This window comes from Stomoxys calcitrans, chromosome 2, assembly GCF_963082655.1.
Source record: "Stomoxys calcitrans chromosome 2, idStoCalc2.1, whole genome shotgun sequence".
Taxonomy (NCBI): Eukaryota; Metazoa; Arthropoda; class Insecta; order Diptera; family Muscidae; genus Stomoxys; species Stomoxys calcitrans.
The window spans coordinates 109,866,604-109,884,958 of record NC_081553.1 but is presented as its reverse complement, the minus strand read 5'-3'; the positions used below and the strand labels follow the sequence as shown (position 1 = coordinate 109,884,958).

Below are 18,355 nucleotides of genomic sequence, written 5' to 3'. Positions count from 1 at the left end.
GGATATACTAATTACGTCATTCTGTTTGTAATACCTCAAAATATGCGTCTAAGACCCCATAAAGTATATATATTCTTGATCGTCATGACATTTTAAGTCGAACTAGCCATGTCCGTCCGTTTGTCCGTCTGTCGAAAGCACGCTAACTTTCGAAGGAGTAAAGCTAGGCGCTGGAAAAATGCGCACAAATACTTCTTTTTAGTGTAGGTCGGTTAGGATTGTAAATCGGCCATATCGGTCCATGTTTTGATATAGCTGCCATAAAAACCTATCTTGCGTCTTGACTTTTTGAGCTCCTAGAGGGCGCAATTCTTATCCAATTTGGCTGAAATTTTGCACGTGGTGTTTTTGTATCACTTCCAACAACTGTGTCAAGTATTGTCTCAATCGGTTGATAACCTGATATAGCTGCCATATAAACCGACCTTGGGTCTTGACTTCTAGACCCTCTAGAGGGAGCAATTCTTCTCCGATTTGGTTGAACTTTTGCATGAAGTAACTCCCAACAACTGTCCTTAGTATGATCCAAATCAGTCCATAACCAGATATAGCCGTCATATAAACCTATATCCCGATTAGACTTGTTGAGCCTCTAGAGGGCGCAGTTCTTATCCTATTTGGCTGAAATTGCGCATGAAGTGTTTCGCTATGACTGCCAAAAACTGTGCTAAGAATGGTTCAAATCGGTCTATAACCCGATATAGCTGCTACATAAACCGATCTTGACCGGCCCTGACTTTTTGAGCTTCTAGAGGGCGCAATTCTTATCCGATTTGGCATAAAATTTGCATGAAGTGTTTTATTTCGACTTTCCGATTTTCACTTCTAGATCCACTGCAAGCGCATTTATTGACCAATCTTCCCAAAACTTTGTACAACGCCTTCCTCGACAACTATTGGTCGAAATCGCTTCAGATTTAGATATAGCTCCCATATATATGTTCGTCCGATTTTGAGAAATATTGCAATAAAGTACTCGTTTGTTATCCGATTCTCTCGAAATTTGGCAGATAGGATTTTCTTATAACTCTCGACATTACTGGCGAATTTCATAGAGGTTTAGATATAACTGTCATTTATGTATATCGCCCGATTTTCACTCCAAGTGCCACTGCAAGCGCAATTACTGACCAATCTATCCTCAACGACTACAACAATATCTGAGTTTGCTCAAAATCGTTTCAGATTTAGATATAGCTCCCATGTATACACAGATAAAAATAATTTTGAAAAACAACAACTTTGGTCGCAAAAACAACTACGAAATTTGTTAATTTTCCTGCAACAATTTATTTTGAATCTTAACGACCAAAAGTCCAAATTTGTTGTTGAAAGGAACTCTTTGCAAGCCAACATATAACAACAACAATAATATATCCATAAGCGCCAACGCATGTGCTTTGCTCGGGTGTTGATGTTTTTGTTTTCTTTGTTTGGGCTCGCGCTGCTTTGTCTTGTTCGCTTTATAGCTGCTCTCGGGTTTTCCTCTGTCACTCTCTACTATTACCCTTAAAAACAATTTTAACAATTTTGGTATTGACCTCATGATGTCATGTTTGGTAGTCTCGCACGCATCCTCTAGCCTACCGACTTTATCTTCTTTATGATGAAACAGTAATAAGTATCTCAATTAATTAAATTTTAAATAAAGGTAAAAACCACTCTAAAAATATTTTTTCTGAATACAAAATTCTTATTTTTTATGCCGAATTTTCTAAAATAAATTTAATGAAGAAAAAAAAATTTTTTTTGCCGACCGGGGGCCTCCATCGCTTGTTTGCAAGTCATGAAAGGCATGGGAGTTTTGTTCTATACATGGTAGTACGCCTATTTTAATACCCTCCACCATAGGAAGGGGGTAGACTAATTTCGTCATTCTGTTTGTAACACCTCGAAATATGCGTCTCCGACCCCATAAAGTTAATATATTCTTGATCGTCATGTCATTATAAATTGATCTAGCCATGTCCGTTCGTTTGTCCGTCCGTCCGTCTGTCTGTCGAAAGCACGCTAACTTTCGAAGGTGTAAAGCTAGGCGCTTGAAATTTTGCACAAATAGTTTTTATTAGTGTTGGTTGGTTGGGATTGTAAATGGGCCAAATCGGTCCATGTTTTGATATAGCTGCCATATAAACCGATCTTGGGTCTTGACTTCTTGAGCCTCTAAAGGGCGCAATTTTGCACGTGGTGTTTTGGTATCACTTCCAACAACTATGCTAAGTATGGTTCAAATTGGTACATAACCTGATATAGCCGCCATATGAACCGATCTTGGGTCTCGACTTCTTGAGCCTCTAGAGGGCGCAATTCTTAACCGAGTTGGCTGTAATTTTCCACGTGGTGTTTTGGTATCACTTCCAACAACTGTGCTAAGTATGATTCAAATCGATTCATAAGCTGGTATAGCTGCCATATAAACCGATCTTGGATCTTGACTTCTTGAGCCGCTGGAGAGAGCAATTCTCATCCGATTTGGTTGAAATTTTGTGCTCATTTGTTAACCGATGTAGACGGGCCGTAGCCTCGATATGGGGTCTGAACACCAGGACAGTCCACTGGCTCTACAGGAGCGTGTTTAGAAAAAGTGCAACATAAGGACCATACATCAGGTTCAGAGAACATTGCTTCTTGGCATAGGCGGAGCGACGCCCACTAAGGCACTGGAGACTATTCTAGATATCGGACCTATTGACAGATTAAGTGTGGGGCCCCCACTGCGGCTATGAGACTTAAGGCGATAGGAGAATGGATAGAGGATGGGAGCAGCACATACCATCGCGGTATAATCGAGGCGACGATAGGAAATCTGGAAGGAAGGAAAGAGTTTTTCGATCGGATACCTGAGATAAACTTTGAAGTCGAGTGGGAGGAACTGCTGCCAGCGGCACAGTCTTGGATCGAGGTGAACCCTAGTATTGCCATCTGGAAGATCATGTTATACGGATGGATCAAAGCAATAAGACAAAGTGGGTCTGAGGGTCCACATTGAGAACCCAGGGACTGAGATCTATTTTAGACTGTCTGACCATAATACGGTCATGCAGGCGGACATCCGGGCTTCATGGAATGCGTGAAGTGGTGTGGTATTAACGCGAAGACGTCGAATTTGAACACCTTTACCGACAGAAAAAGGGCAATAACAACCAGGACGGAAAGGTCACGAAGGAGAATAAGGCCTTCTCTGAGGATGGCAAAATCCACATCGTATGGGTGCCGAGCCATAACGGAGTAAGGAGGAATGAAAGGACAGACGATTTAGCGATGAAGGCCAAAGGACTGCCGTCAATAAACTTGGTTACCCGAAGCCTTTCGGGTCGACGCAGTCCGAGTTAAGGGAGTGGGCGACGACTGCGCATGCAACATTGTGTTCATGTAGAGTGGAAAACTTTTTCCAACCATAGTAGCGCAGGAGGGAAATGACCGACTTGATGAATAACCCAACAATGAATGGTTACCAGGGGGAAAAAAACAACAAATAGAGACTTGAAATTGATACTACCTGATTATCGGGGGGTTCAGTTCGAGCAAACGTTGGTAAAGAGGATGCTTTGTTTTCGGGACATTTCTGAAATACCACAAACATGGACGAATCACAGCTGTATGTTCAAAAGTCAAACAAATCACAAAACTCACATAGGATATCATTGGAATGTTACGGCTCTGAGTGACAATCGCTTCGACATAGCAATGACCTTCAGTTCCAAAAATCATTGCAATGTCATCACAAATCATAGCTTTGGTGGCCAGGACTGTATCTCCTTTGGTGTCATTTCAGCGCAGTGCTAGCTGAACATTGGGCAGCAGACTGGTGTCATTGTTTATCATAGACGAAAAAAAATTTTGGGAATAAAGGCGATGCAGCGCTTAACATAGTTTTTGTCAGACTACCACTACCGTTTCTAATGCCAGAGGTTAGAGCCTCAGAAATGGCCAGGCCCTGTTTATCTTTCAGTTCGCCCGTCAATGCCGTTAGATAACTGACATTGATAACAGTCCGGTCTCCAGTGTTGGGGACACATCTCACACCCGGAATCAGTACTGCTGCCACCGAGAGCAATTGTAAGATGATAAAGGGCCACCGCTTCATGGCCCCTTTGGCCGGGGCCGATTAGCGCGACACCTATGGGTAGCAATGGTAAAAAAAAAAGTTTAACAACCACCTTGTCGTATACTTTGTCTGAGCTAAAATTGCTAAAATTCGTTGAGAATTGAATGTTTCACATACAAATTTGGTGGAGGCCACCGTAGCGCAGAGGTTTGCATGTCCGCCTATGACGCTGAACGCCTGGGTTCGAATCCTGGCGAGACCATCAGAAAAAATTTTCAGCGGTGGTTTTCCCCTCCTAATGCTGGCATCATTTGTGAGGTACTATGCCATGTAAAACTTCTCTCCAAAGAGGTGTCGCACTGCGCCACGCCGTTCGGACTCGGCTATAAAAAGAAGGCCCCTTATCAATGAGCTTAAACTTGAATCGGACTGCACTCATTGATACGTGAGAAGTTTGCCCCTGTTCCTTAGTGGAATGTTCATGGGCAAAATTTGCATTTACATACAAATTTGATGGTTGGTTTTTTCTAAGAGTTATTTTTTTCGGTGTATGTTCGTCACATGTTGGGTTATTTGCAATAATGTTGTCATTTCTCAACCGTAGTTGTTACAGCTTGAACATATTTGCTCGAAACCTTACTGCTTGACACTAGGAATCCTCACCTCTGTAGTATAGACCTGAAATATTCGATATACGAATATTTTAATAAAAGTTGAATTTTATCTGCATTCTTCCCCTGATTATTTTTACCTTTGTTTTTTTTTGTTTCTCATCACGAATTAATCAAAACATTTGATTTGTTTTTGTTTTTGTATTCTTTGTAGATACTTCTGTCGCACTTGCTGGCAATGGCAACATTCAACAGATGCCGTTAAATATCACAAACCATTGACTAGAAATTCCAAGTCTCAAACTTTGGTGGGCATTGGCCCGGCCTCGTCGACCACATCGTTGTCATCATTAAATTCTCAACCCAATTTGAGCTACGGTCAAACTTCGCAACATCAATTGCAGTCGCTCTTGGGCCAACCTCAGACGCAGGATGCGGCAACAATGCAACAGCAACAACAACAACACCAACAGCTTCATCACCATTCCCAACAACACCAACATAATCATCAACAACCAGCTGCCTTACAACTACAGCAACCAACGGCACCGCCGCCACCACCACCTCCACCGCAACATCAGCAACAAATTCAAGCCATGCAAAATGCTTTTCATTTGTAAATGCAAATGGATAGATAGATGGATGAATGAATGGAGACACAGACTTGGCGAAGGTCCCGATCCCCTGGCGGTGTTGAAATGATGAAATGTGGCATTATTGCTGTTGTTGTTGTTGTTGCTGCTGTATTGGTGGTCAGTCAACAAACACAATGAGCGCCCATGAATTCATTTCGGTGTTGTATTTTTTCTTCTTCATTTTTCATGCGTTGAGTAGATTTTGTTGTTGTTCTTGCACTCAACTTTGTTGTGTGTGTCTGTAATGAAAATCAAAAAAAAAATAGTCATTGCAAATTCTGGTGCATCTTAGCAAGAGAATTGTTTTAGGTTCGCTCTTTTTGTTGTTTGTGTGTAATTTAGATTTTGTTCAAAGTAAACGAAAACACACACACCCTCATCATCATCATCATCATCAACACAAACATTATTGTATTTATAAAACATATCAGCATCATTTTTTCCCAGAGAGGGAGAGATAGAGAGAGATGAAGACTTTTTGTTGTTTTTTAAGCAAATACCTGCCCCCTTAAAGTGGATGGCGGTTTTTAAATGCAGGAATTATTTAAAATCTTATGAGGTATAAGAAAATGAATGCTTGAGTGGTTATTACAGTGTGAAAATACCAAATCCATCGAAATCTTAATTTGTCTAGTGAATGTATATTTTGTTACTGTTCCATCAATTCTTTGCTATTATTTAGAAATTCTTGGGATAATTTCTATTTTGAATTAGCTTAAAAATAACATTTAGAATTTTTGAATTAGTATTTCTTTTGAGGCTTCAAGGCATACACCATGGGAAAATTGCATTTTTTTAAAAAGTTTGCAAAAAATTGTTAACTTTTCCCTAATCGTCATTGATGTCTCTTTGATCTCAACTGTCTGTTGGGACATGTTTATTGTGATTATTTTTTTCTCAACTGGCTTTGAGATTTGATTATTTTTTTAAATAGTTTTTGCCTCCTTAGAATATAAGATATTTAATTTTGTTTACAAATCACATTGTATATGGTTAGGTTTTTCTTTTGCATTATTTGTCATTTATTTATTTTGTTTGTATTTATTTTTTTTTTTTTTTTTCGATTATTTTCCATATTTATTTTGAGAGTTGCAAAATTTTATTTCTAAGTTCACATTGTGTGTATGAAACTGAAGAAAGAGAGAGTGAGTGAGAGAAGTTAATTGTTTAATTTATCTGATATTATATTAATATTTGCCAAAGCGTTTGTAATTTTTTTGTACTATTATTGTGGAAAAATTTTATTTTTGTTCATTATTTTCTAAATATACACCTTTTTGTTTATCTTTGATTTGTGGTTTTGATTTTCTTGTTCTGGTTGTCTATAAAAAAAATACACAGCGAAATTTCCCTTGAAAACTCTTAGTAAACACAAATGAAAACGGCAGACGGCATAGAGATCGTATCATATGCGGACGATTGTACGATCATGGCATCAGGCCCCCTCTACCCATTGATGACATCTGCGATAGGTTGAACGTCTACCTCAACGAACTTGCCTCATATTTCGCTGCAAGAAACCTGTAGATATCCGCCATCAAATCTTCAGCCACATTTTTCACTACAAATACGCGTGAGGTGAATAATGAAATGATTGTGATGGTCGATGGCGAAATGATTCCGACCATCAAGTGTCCCATAATACTTGGCGTCACATTTGACACATTCTCCCCACATGCCACAGCAATCTGCGATAAAGTCAAAAGTAGAAACAAGGTCCTCAAGTCACTTGCTGGCTGCACTTGGGCTGCAGACAAAGAAACCTTGTTGACCACATACAAAGCTATTGGCCGGTCTGTGGTAAGTTATGCAGCGCCAGTGTGGTCTCGTCAACTTTGTGACACGAAGTGGAATAATATTCAGATCTGTCATAATGCCGCCCTCCGAACTGCGACGGGCTGTCTCCTCAGTTCTCATGTGGACCACCTCCATCAGGAGACAAAGATACTATCAATGCGAAGACATAACTACATACAATACCTTTTGGGCTGTTATCACAGAAACCATCCAAATCATCATCTTGTGGGTAGATATCCACCACCCTGAAGCCTTAAGGTAGATCTACATGATCTAGAGCGTGAGGTTCAGCGCTACAAGAGAGAACCTCTAGATCAAGCTGCATATCAAGCAGGTCTAAACAACATTCACGCAAGAACGGTAACATATGCGGTAATTGGCTACCGATGGAATTTAGTCCTTGGAGAACGACCGCCACCCATTGCAACTGAAGAAATCAACCTCCCCCGGCAAACCAGTGTAGTTCTGGCTCAATTACATTCCTGCAGATGCAGCCGCCCTAATTCCTACAGAGTTAGGATTGATAACGACGTGCAAGATGTATGTCCCGATTCTAATCAGGGACCCCACGATACACGTCACCTGTTTAACTGCCCAGCCAGACCCATTCGACTCAGACCCAGATCCCTGTGGACGCACCCCATCTTAAGCGCAGAGTTCCTGGGTCTTGAAGCTCAACAGAATCAAGCAGACGAAAGATGGCACAAACAATAAACTGCTACAACAACAACAACAAAACGGTTTTAAGTTTGACCAGACCAAACTTTTATATAGTCAACATCGCAGATCTTTACTAGCTGAACCGGGCCTGCTCCGCTGCGCTTTCTTTTACATTATATGGAATAAAATTTTTCTTTGAATATCCATTTTCGAGCTTGCCATGCTACGAAAATGATATATACATATATGTCGTTTGACTTACTGTATAACCATATAAATGCCGTAATCTAAATCCCTCATGATTTTTATGGGTCTATAACTTCGCTCGGATGGTTTAGAGACATTAAAGGTCCCCCAGACCCTTAGCACTGAAAAAATGTAAGCATCATGCTCTACTCTGAAATACCATTTTCATAAACCCCATATTGCCTTTGGGATGAGACTTTCCCTAAACACTTGGCCTCAAAATGGAGTATCAAATTCGTTTTCTAAACTCAAATAACTTTCATTTGAGCCCTACATTGCCATGGTCGGTAAATTTATTCGCTTTGTGGCTTGTTTTGCGGGAGGGATGGTCCCTAAATACCTGATACCACATTTGGATATCAGATTCGTATTCTACTCCCAAATGCCTTTTATTTGAGCCCCATATTGCCATGGCCAGTAAATAAGCCCTGTCTGGGGTAGAGCTGGCAAAATGTCGATGGCACTATCGATACTATCGATATTTAATGTTTTGAATGAATATCGATTGAAATTCTCCATGGATACTATCGCAAAAATTAATTTGTTTGCAAAACGAAACAAAAATAAGCAATCCTACACTGAATGTATCCTTTAAGATGCATTGCGCCTATAGAGGGCGCCATTTTCATCCCATTAGTATAACATTTTGTGCAATGATTTCTTTCATGACTTCTAAATGACTTTATTCACCTTGGTCTTATTTGGTCTGTGCATTGATATTGCTTCGAAATCGATCTCATGATTTTTACTTCTCATTTTCGTTTGAAATATAGGTGATGGGAAATTAACGATAGTATCGATACTATCGATATTTATTATTAAAACTATGGAAAATATCGAATGTTGCGATTACCGATAGTTTGCCAGCTCTGGTTTGGGGGTGTTTTGCGGAAAAAGTGGACACCCAGAAACTTGGTCTCGAAAATGGGTAACAATTTCGTACTCTACCCTCCCATACTTTTGACATGGTAGGTAAATATGCCCGATTTAAGGATGTTTTGTAGAGTGATGTGGTCTCCCAAACCCTTAGCCCTGAAAAACTAGCAGCATCGTTATCCTTTCAAATATTATTAATTCGAGCCCAATAATGCCATTGGTTTAAGTTGGCCAAACACTTGGCCCAAACACTAAGCCCAAACATTTGGCCCAAAAATTGGATATCAAATTTGTTTTCTTATTACAAACACCTTTCATTTGAGCCTTTTATTGCGAAAGCCAGCAAATATGTCCGGTTCGAGCAGTGCTCCCTAAAAACTATCAACATCGAGCTCCAATCTCTTTGAGCCCCAAACTATCACAGTGAGTAAATTCTATTTGGGGGTTGGTATGGGAGTACTCTACTTCCAAATATCTTTCATTTGAGACCCAGTCCTTCATAGTCGGCAAACATGTTGGGTTTGGAGGGATGTTTCGGGGATGGAACGGCTAACTTGGCCCTGAAAATATATATCAGATTCGTGTTCTACTCTAAAATACCTTTTATTTGACCCCCATATTTCAATGGTCAGCAAATACGTCCTATTTGGTGGATGTTATGGGGGTGGGGTGGCCCCATAAGCACCCGAATATTGATATCAGATTCGTGCCCTACTCCCAAAGACCGTTCATTTGAGTCCCATATTGCTATGGCCGGTAATTTTGTCATATCTGGGGGGCGATTTGGAGGACGGGCGGCCCTCCAAACTCTTTGGATATCAGATTCGTAATCTAAACTCAAGTAGCTTTTATTTGAGCCCAAATTGCCATGGTCAGTAAATAAGTCCTGTTTGGTGGGTGTTTTGGGGAAGGGGTGCACCCCCAGAAACTTAGTCCCACATTTGGGTGTCAGATTCGTATTATATTGGGTTGCCCAAAAAGTAATTGCGTAAAAATTTTTCATATAGTCGGCGTTCATTCTTCTGTCAGTTATCAGCTGTTAATTTTAGCTTGCTTCAGAAAAAAAGTGTAAAAAAAGTATATTTGATTAAAGTTCATTCTAAATTTTATAAAAAATGCATTTACTTTCTTTTAAAAAATCCGCAATTACTTTTTGGGCAACCCAATACTTGTAAATACCTTTCATTTGAGTCCGATATTGCCATGGTCGGTAAAAATGCCCGATTTAGGCGTGTTTTGGGCGACGGACCCCCAGAAACTTGATCCCACATTTGGATGTCAGATTCGTATTCTACTTGCAAATACCTTTCATTTGAGTTCTATAATGCCATGGTAGGTAAATATGTCCGATTTTGGGTTGTTTTAGGGGTCGGGGTGATCCCCCCAAACACTTGGTCCGACAATAAGATATCAGCTACGTTTTATAATCTTAAATACCTTTCATATAAGTCGCATATTGTCGTGATTCGCATATATATATATTTGGCAGGGTTTGGGGTGGAGAGGCCCCCCTTGGTACCCCATCTAAGTTGTTGTAATACTCTGTACCACAGTGGTGGTATAGGGTATAAATATGCAAATTTAGTTTATGGGCCAATATTTGTATTATGGCATAAATTGGTGTAGGTTAGGTTTAACTTGTAGTCTGCCATCAGACTCACTTAGACGTTTTCATCCATTGTGATAACACAGGAATAGAAGAAAGAATACGCCTTCTAGTTCCTACCATTGAACCATCCAAATCGCTTTAAAAAGCCCAACAACTTGTGAATGTTCACATCTGCCAAATCAGACAGGTTCTCAAAGAAATAGGAAACTAACATGGAACTCCTTCTGACTGCTAGTGCTGGACACTCACACAGAAGGTGTTCTAAAGTCTCTCCTTCTTCGATGTCCGGACAGCTTCTGCAAAAATCGTTGCTGGCAACCTTTAGTCTGTCAGCATGTTTTCCGATTAGACAGTGACCTGTTATGGCGGACACAATGACTGAGACGTCTGTTCTAGCCGATGACAGCAAAATGGTAGACCTCTTCAAGTCTAGATTAGGCCACATAGTTTTGGAATGCTCACAGCCCTCTCTTTGTAACTATATATCATTCGTTGTTCTTCGGGTCTGGTCCTGAAAACTTAACATACATGTCGCTAGAAGCATATCCTCAGATTGCAGTATCCCTGGAATGTGTAGGGTAATTCGCAAGCTCGTCCGCTTTCAAACTTCCTGGGATATCTCTGTGGCTTGGCACCCAGTACAGGTAAATTTTGAACTGAATATTATATCTTAGCCATTCCACCACTTCCTTAATTGCAAGGATCTCTGCTTGATACACAATGCAGTGGTCGCATATGACCAGTTCTAGATCTTTAGAGTACACCCCAAAGCCCACCTGGTCGTTTAGTTTGGAACCATCCGTATAGAAGTCTATGTAACTTTTGTTACCAGGGATATCGTAGTTCCAATCGGTTCTATCAGGAATAGTGGTACAGTACTTTTTATCAAAAAGCGCCTCAGGTAGGGTGTAATCCCAGAACATCGGATATTGTATCAAGTATAACACTGTATCCGTAGCCGCCACATAACCAAAGAGAAAGCTCCCTTAGGCTCACGGCAGTGGTCGCAGCAATTTATCTAGCCTCAATGTCCAAAGCCATTTAATTCAGTGCATCAGATGATGTCGTCCTAAGTGCGGCTGTGATGCACAAACAAGCCATCCTTTGGATCTGGTTGAGTAATGAACAGCTGTTGGACTTTTGAAGAGCCGTCCTCCAGACCACAACACCATATAGAATTATAGGTCTGACGACTGCAGTGCAAATCCCGCGCGGTTGAAATCCCCAACTTTTGCCAATGGCTCTCTTGCAAGTGTATAGGGCAAGAGTTGTTTTTCTTGTTCTTTCCAAAATGTTGGTTTTGACACCCAGGTATTTTGCGCTCTCTGGAAATGGAACATTCTCTCTGCTGGTGTAAGAAAAAATAAATTTGAAGGCATATCGAAAATATACATTATTATGCAAAAAATATGCAAAATAGCCAGAGATAGAGATAAATTTTAAAAAAAGGTAAGTTTTTTGTAAATATACCCCTTAAGCCCGCTTTCTTCGAATTGTATATAGCACCAATTGTGTATATCGTCCATATGGACCGATCTCCATTTGAACGTCTTTCACTCGTTATTGGCGTATTTATTGTCCGTTAGCTGAAATTTAGTACTAAGCTTCTCGTGATAGCAATTACCACACCACACAGATCGGGCCACAATGTTCCAACCTGTGTGGTGCTCGAAGCTATCCCGTGCCGGGGGATCGATAAGTGTACATTATATGATGTTGTTTTCCCCGGCTGTTGCAGCTTTTTTATCCCTTCTGTTTGATCTTTGCTTAAAAGAGAAGAAAGTCTAATCTCTGGCAAAAAAAAATGATGCTAGTCATCTTCATAAGTGAATATAAACATATTCATGGCATACTGTTTAAATTCTCTAGATAATCATTAAACAAACATATTGAAAAAATTGAAAAATAAAAACAAAAAAAGGGGGGAAACCCCCAAAACAAGATTTTAAAGCCGAAACTAAAAAACCAAACAATTTTAAATCCACAACATACAGGGATTTTACAGTAGTCGAAAAATTAAAAAAAAAAAAAAACAATTATATATGCAAAAAAAAAAACATACAAATTAACAAAGCCAAATTGTTAAAAAAAACCTAAAGAGGAAGTAAGGAAAACAAAGCTAGAAAATCCCTATTTCCCCCAAAAAAAGAAAAAAAAACCAAACGATAACAGCAACACATAATTGCCTCTTAACTATGGTTTCTGTTGTAGATTAGGTTGCCCCTTGCTGATTTTCTTTACAAACATGTTGTTTAGATAAAATAAATAAACAAAAATATTTAAAACCAAAAACAAAAATTATATTAAAAAATATATATGTAAATGGAAAACAAAAAAAAAAAAAACAAAAATTCATATAAAAGAATGATTGTAAAAAACCAATATTGCAAATCATTTGAAAAAATAAATGATGAAAATAATAACAGAAAAAAAATCTAAAATATGTTAAAAAGCATATACAAGGTTGAAAATAAAACTAATTTACTAAACCTATAACTTAAAGAAAACAATAATATATTAATAAAAAAAAAAAACCACAACAACATTTTGAAAACACAAATAGGCACCATCATCACCACCAACCATCACACTAACAGGGTATTGCGATTAGATTCGAAAATGTTAACTAAAAAAAAGTACTAATAAACGTAATAAAAAAACAAAAAACTTTTTTAAAGCAAGAAGTCTTGAAAATTGAAAATCATATTCAATGTTATTGTGTTTAGAAGTTTTTAATTAATTTTATTATTATTATTATTTTTAACCGATAATCCCAGTGCCTTTTTGTGTTTTCTTTTATCAAAACCATTAAAATAAGCATACATTTAACAACATATACAAATATAACAAAATATATATATATATATAAAATCAACATATAAGCCTATACATATATATACAATATTGAAAAAAAAAGAAATTAACAAATATGGTGCTTTAGCTGAATTATAAAAAAAATAATGGAAATTTTCTAAAAAAAACAAAGAAAATACACAACTTTTAAATTAAGGTTATTAAAATCGAAAAGGAAACCAAACACACACACACATACACTAAAATATTTAACAAAGAAGACAACATATTTAATATCGATAATCATGTCATTCTAAAAACCCCAACTTAAAAAAAAACTCTTTTAATATTTACTGCAAAAAAAAAGTTTTAAATTGTGCATTTAAAAAACCAAAAAAAAATATTTTTAATTTTTTTTTTTGTATTTTCACAATAATGGTTTTTTTAATTGGCCCTGTTATACCGCTGGAGTGGGCAAGTTATGAAAAACTGTTGACAACTGTCGAATCAACTTGAATTTCAAGTTCTAGGTATATTTATAATCTTCAAAGAGATCGCTGTATATGATATGATCTATTATGTAAAAATTATACTGTTGCGCTTTGTTTGTTAGTTTGTTTGTCTGTTTCGTATAGAGTCAAAAACGGCTGAACCGATTTTCATGAAATTTGCACAGATGGTAGAGTTTGGGCCCCCGGTAAAATAGGATAGTACCCTCCCCCTTACCCCATTTCGCAAAAACACCAGATCTCGGAGATGCCTGCTCCGATTTAAATGAAATTTTGTATGCCACCTTATGGTACCCCACACACAAATTGGTATAAAATTTTTGGGTGAAAAAACTTGGGGGGACGCCCCATCCTAAAACCCAACCGGACGGACATGTTTATTGATTGAGACAATATGGGTATCAAATAAAAGGTATTTAAGAGTAGAGTACGAACTAAGTATACAAATTTCGCCCAAAGTGTTCGGGGTGGTCCCACAACCCCAAAAAACCCCCAAACAGGACTCTTTCATCGCTTTGGGCAATAAATGAAAAGGGAATCCGATAAAAGGTATTTAAAAGTAGAGTACAAATCTCACATTAAAATGTATTCCTTGATGACTGAGGGGCCTTCCCACCTCCCAAAAACCAATTACCGATTGGGACAATATGGGTAGGTTAGGTTTAAATGGCAGTCTGCCATCTGACTCACTTAGACGTTTTCGTCTATTGTTATGCCACAGAACCAGAGAAGAAGGAATACGCCTTCTAGGTCCTACCGTTGAACCATCCAGATCGCTTTAAAAAGCCCAGTAACTTCGTTCTTGATTTAAAAAGCCCAGTAAATGCTCACATCCGCTAAATCAGACAGGTTCTCAACGTAATGAGAACCTAAAGTATTGTAGAACTCATTCTAACTGCTAGTGCGGGACACATACACAGAAGGTGTTCTAAAGTCTCTTCTTCCCCGATGTCCTCACAGCTTCTGCAAAAGTCGTTGCTGGCAACCTTCAGTCTGTCAGCATGTTTTCCGATTAGACAGTGACCTGTCATGACGGTCACAATGACTGAGACGTCTGTTCTAGCCAATGACAGCAAAGCTGTAGACCTCTTAAAGTCTAGATCAGGCCACAGAATGCTCACAGCCCCCTTTTTTCGACCATCTATCATTCGTTATCCTTCGGGCCTGGTACTGAAAACTTAGCTTACATGTCGCTAGAGGCATACCCACAGATTTCAGTTTCCCTGGAACGTGTAAGGTAGTTCCTAGTCTCGCAAGCTCGTCCGCTTTAAAGTTCCCTGGGATATCTCTGTGGCCCGGCATCCACAGCAGGTGAATATTGAACTATTCAGCCATCTCGTTGAGAGATCTGCGACAGTTGAGGGCGGGTTTTTTGTTCAGAAATACGTTTTCCAGGAATTTAATAGCTGCCTGGCTCTCTGAGAATATATTTATGCCAAACGTCGTAATGGCATTATATCTTAGCCATTTCACCACTTCCTTAATTGCGAGGATCTCCGCTTGATACACACTGCAGTGGTCGGGTAACCGTTTTGATATGACCAGTTCTAGATCTTTAGAGTACACCACAAAGCCCATCTGGTCGTTTCGTTTGGAACCATCTGTAAAGAAGTCTATGTACTTCTGTACTTCTGCTACCAGGGATATCGTAGTTCCAATCTGTTCAATCAAGAATAGTGGTTCAGTAATTTTTATCATAAAACGGCTCAGGTAGGGTGTAATCCACACTCCCTGTAACACCGGATATTGTATCAAGGTTAACACAGTGTCCATAGCCGCCTCATAACCAATGAAAAATCATGGCAGTGGTCGCTGCAATTTGTCTAGCCATAATGTCCAGAAGCATTAAATTCAGTGCACCAGATGGTGTCGTCCTCAGTGCGGCTGTGATACACAAACAAGCCATCCTTTGGATCTGGTTAAGTATTGAGCAGTAGGTGGACTTTTGAAGCGCCGTCCACCTGACCACAACGCCATATAGCATTATAGGTCTTACAAGTGCAATATATACCCAATGAATGACAGGCGGTCTAAACCACCAACTTTTGCCAATGGCTCTCTTGCAGGTGTATAGGGCAAGAGTTGCCTTTCTTGCCCTTTCCAAAATGTTGGATTTAAAATTATATTTCCTGTCCAGCAAAACATCAAGGAATTTTGCGCTTTATGTAAATGGAACAACCTCTTCACCCAAGGAGACAGTTTCCACTGTAGGCAACTTGTATCTCCTGCTGAGAAAAACTACTTCTGTCTTGCACGAATTTATACCTAGACCACTTTCGGTGGCCCACTTTGCTGTTGCACGTAGAGATTTCTGAAGTTTATCTCTTAGAGTGCTGGGAAACTTTCCCCTAACCGCAATTGCCATGTCATCAGCATAAGCGAACACTTCTACACCTTTTTCTTCCAGAGGCAATAATATATTGTTGAGGGCTATCTTCCAAAGTAGAGGAGACACTGCACCTCCGTGAGGTGCTCCTCTGCTGACCCATCTTTTGAGATCCACAGATCCCAAGCCTACCGTAATGCATATTTTATTAAGTAATTTATTAATAAACTATCTTACGGTACGGTCGATGCCTAGAAACACCAACTCCTTCATAATTGACGTCGGTTTTACATTATCCTTGTAAAATTTTTTTTGTAAATCTCCTTGTATGGTAACATACACTTTTCAAATTCTCTTTTAAAGTTCAATTGCTTTTTAACGGAGGGATCGCCATTAAAAAAAGTTTCTCCAAGTCTTTGGCTGCACTTATTCCCTTTTGACCGTTTTTTCGAACTTTTGGCTATCGTCTTCAAAGTCGCTGCTTCCAGAATTCTCGTTGATATGACTATCCGATATTATTTTAATTAAATCCGACTCTTCCAACTCGGTTTACTGCAGTAAATCTTTTAAATCTTCTGCCACCATAACCATAAAACCTTCACCGTTGATTAGGTGAGCAACATCTTATGTCTCGGTCAATTCGTTTTCTACAGATTCGTTACCTTCTACTTGCTCAGACGGCCATGTTTTATGCCAACTTCCACTTAGTGTTGATTTCTTCAGTTCCTTCAATAATTGGCCTATAATATGGATACTGTCTTTGATTGAAAATTTCATCCAAGCGCTTGTTGCATTCACAAATAAAGACTCTGTTAAATTCAAAATCCACAGCATTTTGAATGTGTAAATTATGCCTTGATCCATTGGCTGCAAGAGTGACGTGGTATTAGGTTACAAGAACATTATTTTAATATTAGGATGAGTCAAATTTTATGGATGACCTGGAGCGTTATCTAAGAGCAACAAGGCTTTGTTATCCAAATTCTTCTTTTTTAAATATTTTTCAACTTCTATTACGAAGCAATTAGAAAACCAATCGCTAAATATCTCTTTGGCAATCCATGCTTTAGAGTTTGCTCTCCAGTAAACTGCAACGTACTTTTGTAAATGTTTTTCAATGCACGAGGATTGAGTGATTTTTAAACTAGCATTGATTTAAAAATTTCCGAAACCGTGTTAGAACGAAGCCGTTTGCGTGTTTAACGAAAATGGGTCCCATAACATAAACCGTGTTAGAGCGAGACCGTGTTATAAGAAACACGTCCACGAGCGAGATCTACCTGTATTCGGCAACCAGAAGGTATTTTTTTCGTATATTTAGGTACTCAAACGTATTAGATGACACTTTCTTAACCAAGTGAGCAAACCTCTCAAATGACATACCAGTACACCTTGACTAGAAATTCTGGGTGACCAGAAGATTATTCAAAAACTTCCATTTAGGTACTAAAACGTACAAAATTAGACACTCTTAACGAATTGAGCTGAAGCACTCAAAATTAGGATACGGTAATACCAAGGTGTACCGATTCCGTGAGGGAGTAGGCTTAATTCTTCCCCTGGATTTCTAAAGATTTCGGAGAATCGTCTCATTCATCATCATCATCCTTCTTGTAGTTCAGGCGCTGGTGACAACTCAATTTCTTAACGCCTTTGTCCCCCGACGCCTACACATCACTCAGTGCCACAGTTGTATCCTTTTCAAGGCCTAGTGCTGGGTGCAGGGTCCTTGTATATTTACGTTCAAGTTCTGGTGTGTGTCTGTGCGTCTGTAGAATTTCTAGTATTTGTTCTTGTGTTGTCAGGATGGACCACGGTCACGGTCAACATTTGCATGATATAATCCTCAAACATTAATCTATAGGGAAGGCACTATCGATTCAAATAAAGGTTTCAGGCAGTTTTCTGAATCTTATGTGTTTTTTTAACTTTCTTATAGCTCTTAAAAAATCCCTCGTTTAGTTGAGCAGTGTGTATTAAAGACTTAAGACACAAGCATCTTTCTATCTCTCTCTCTCTCTCTTACTCATAAAGAGCATTTGGCTATCGTTAGATCATGTATGTGTCTTAAGTCTTTTATCTACACTGAGTAAAAATTCGTTTAATAGGAAAATAGTCCACATACTTGGACATTTGGACAATTTTGTTTTAATACTTAAAATTAAATATTATAATTTTAAATAATAATTTTTTGTTTTATATTTAAATTTAATTTAAATTATTTTTATCCATTATGGTATAATAT

General features: G+C 38.7%; 1 protein-coding gene across 2 annotated transcripts in view; it reads left to right on the top strand.

The window, feature by feature from the left end:
- The window catches only part of LOC106082806 (uncharacterized protein DDB_G0283357), a 225,731-nt gene extending 219,146 nt beyond the window's left edge, over positions 1-6,585 (top strand). For both annotated transcript variants that reach the window (XM_059363029.1, XM_059363027.1), the window contains exon 10: positions 4,874-6,585. In XM_059363029.1, the coding sequence (XP_059219012.1) occupies positions 4,874-5,279 (406 nt within the window). In that variant the 3' untranslated portion in view covers positions 5,280-6,585. The remainder of the gene's footprint in view (positions 1-4,873) is intronic.
- Positions 6,586-18,355: the final 11,770 nt, after the last annotated feature.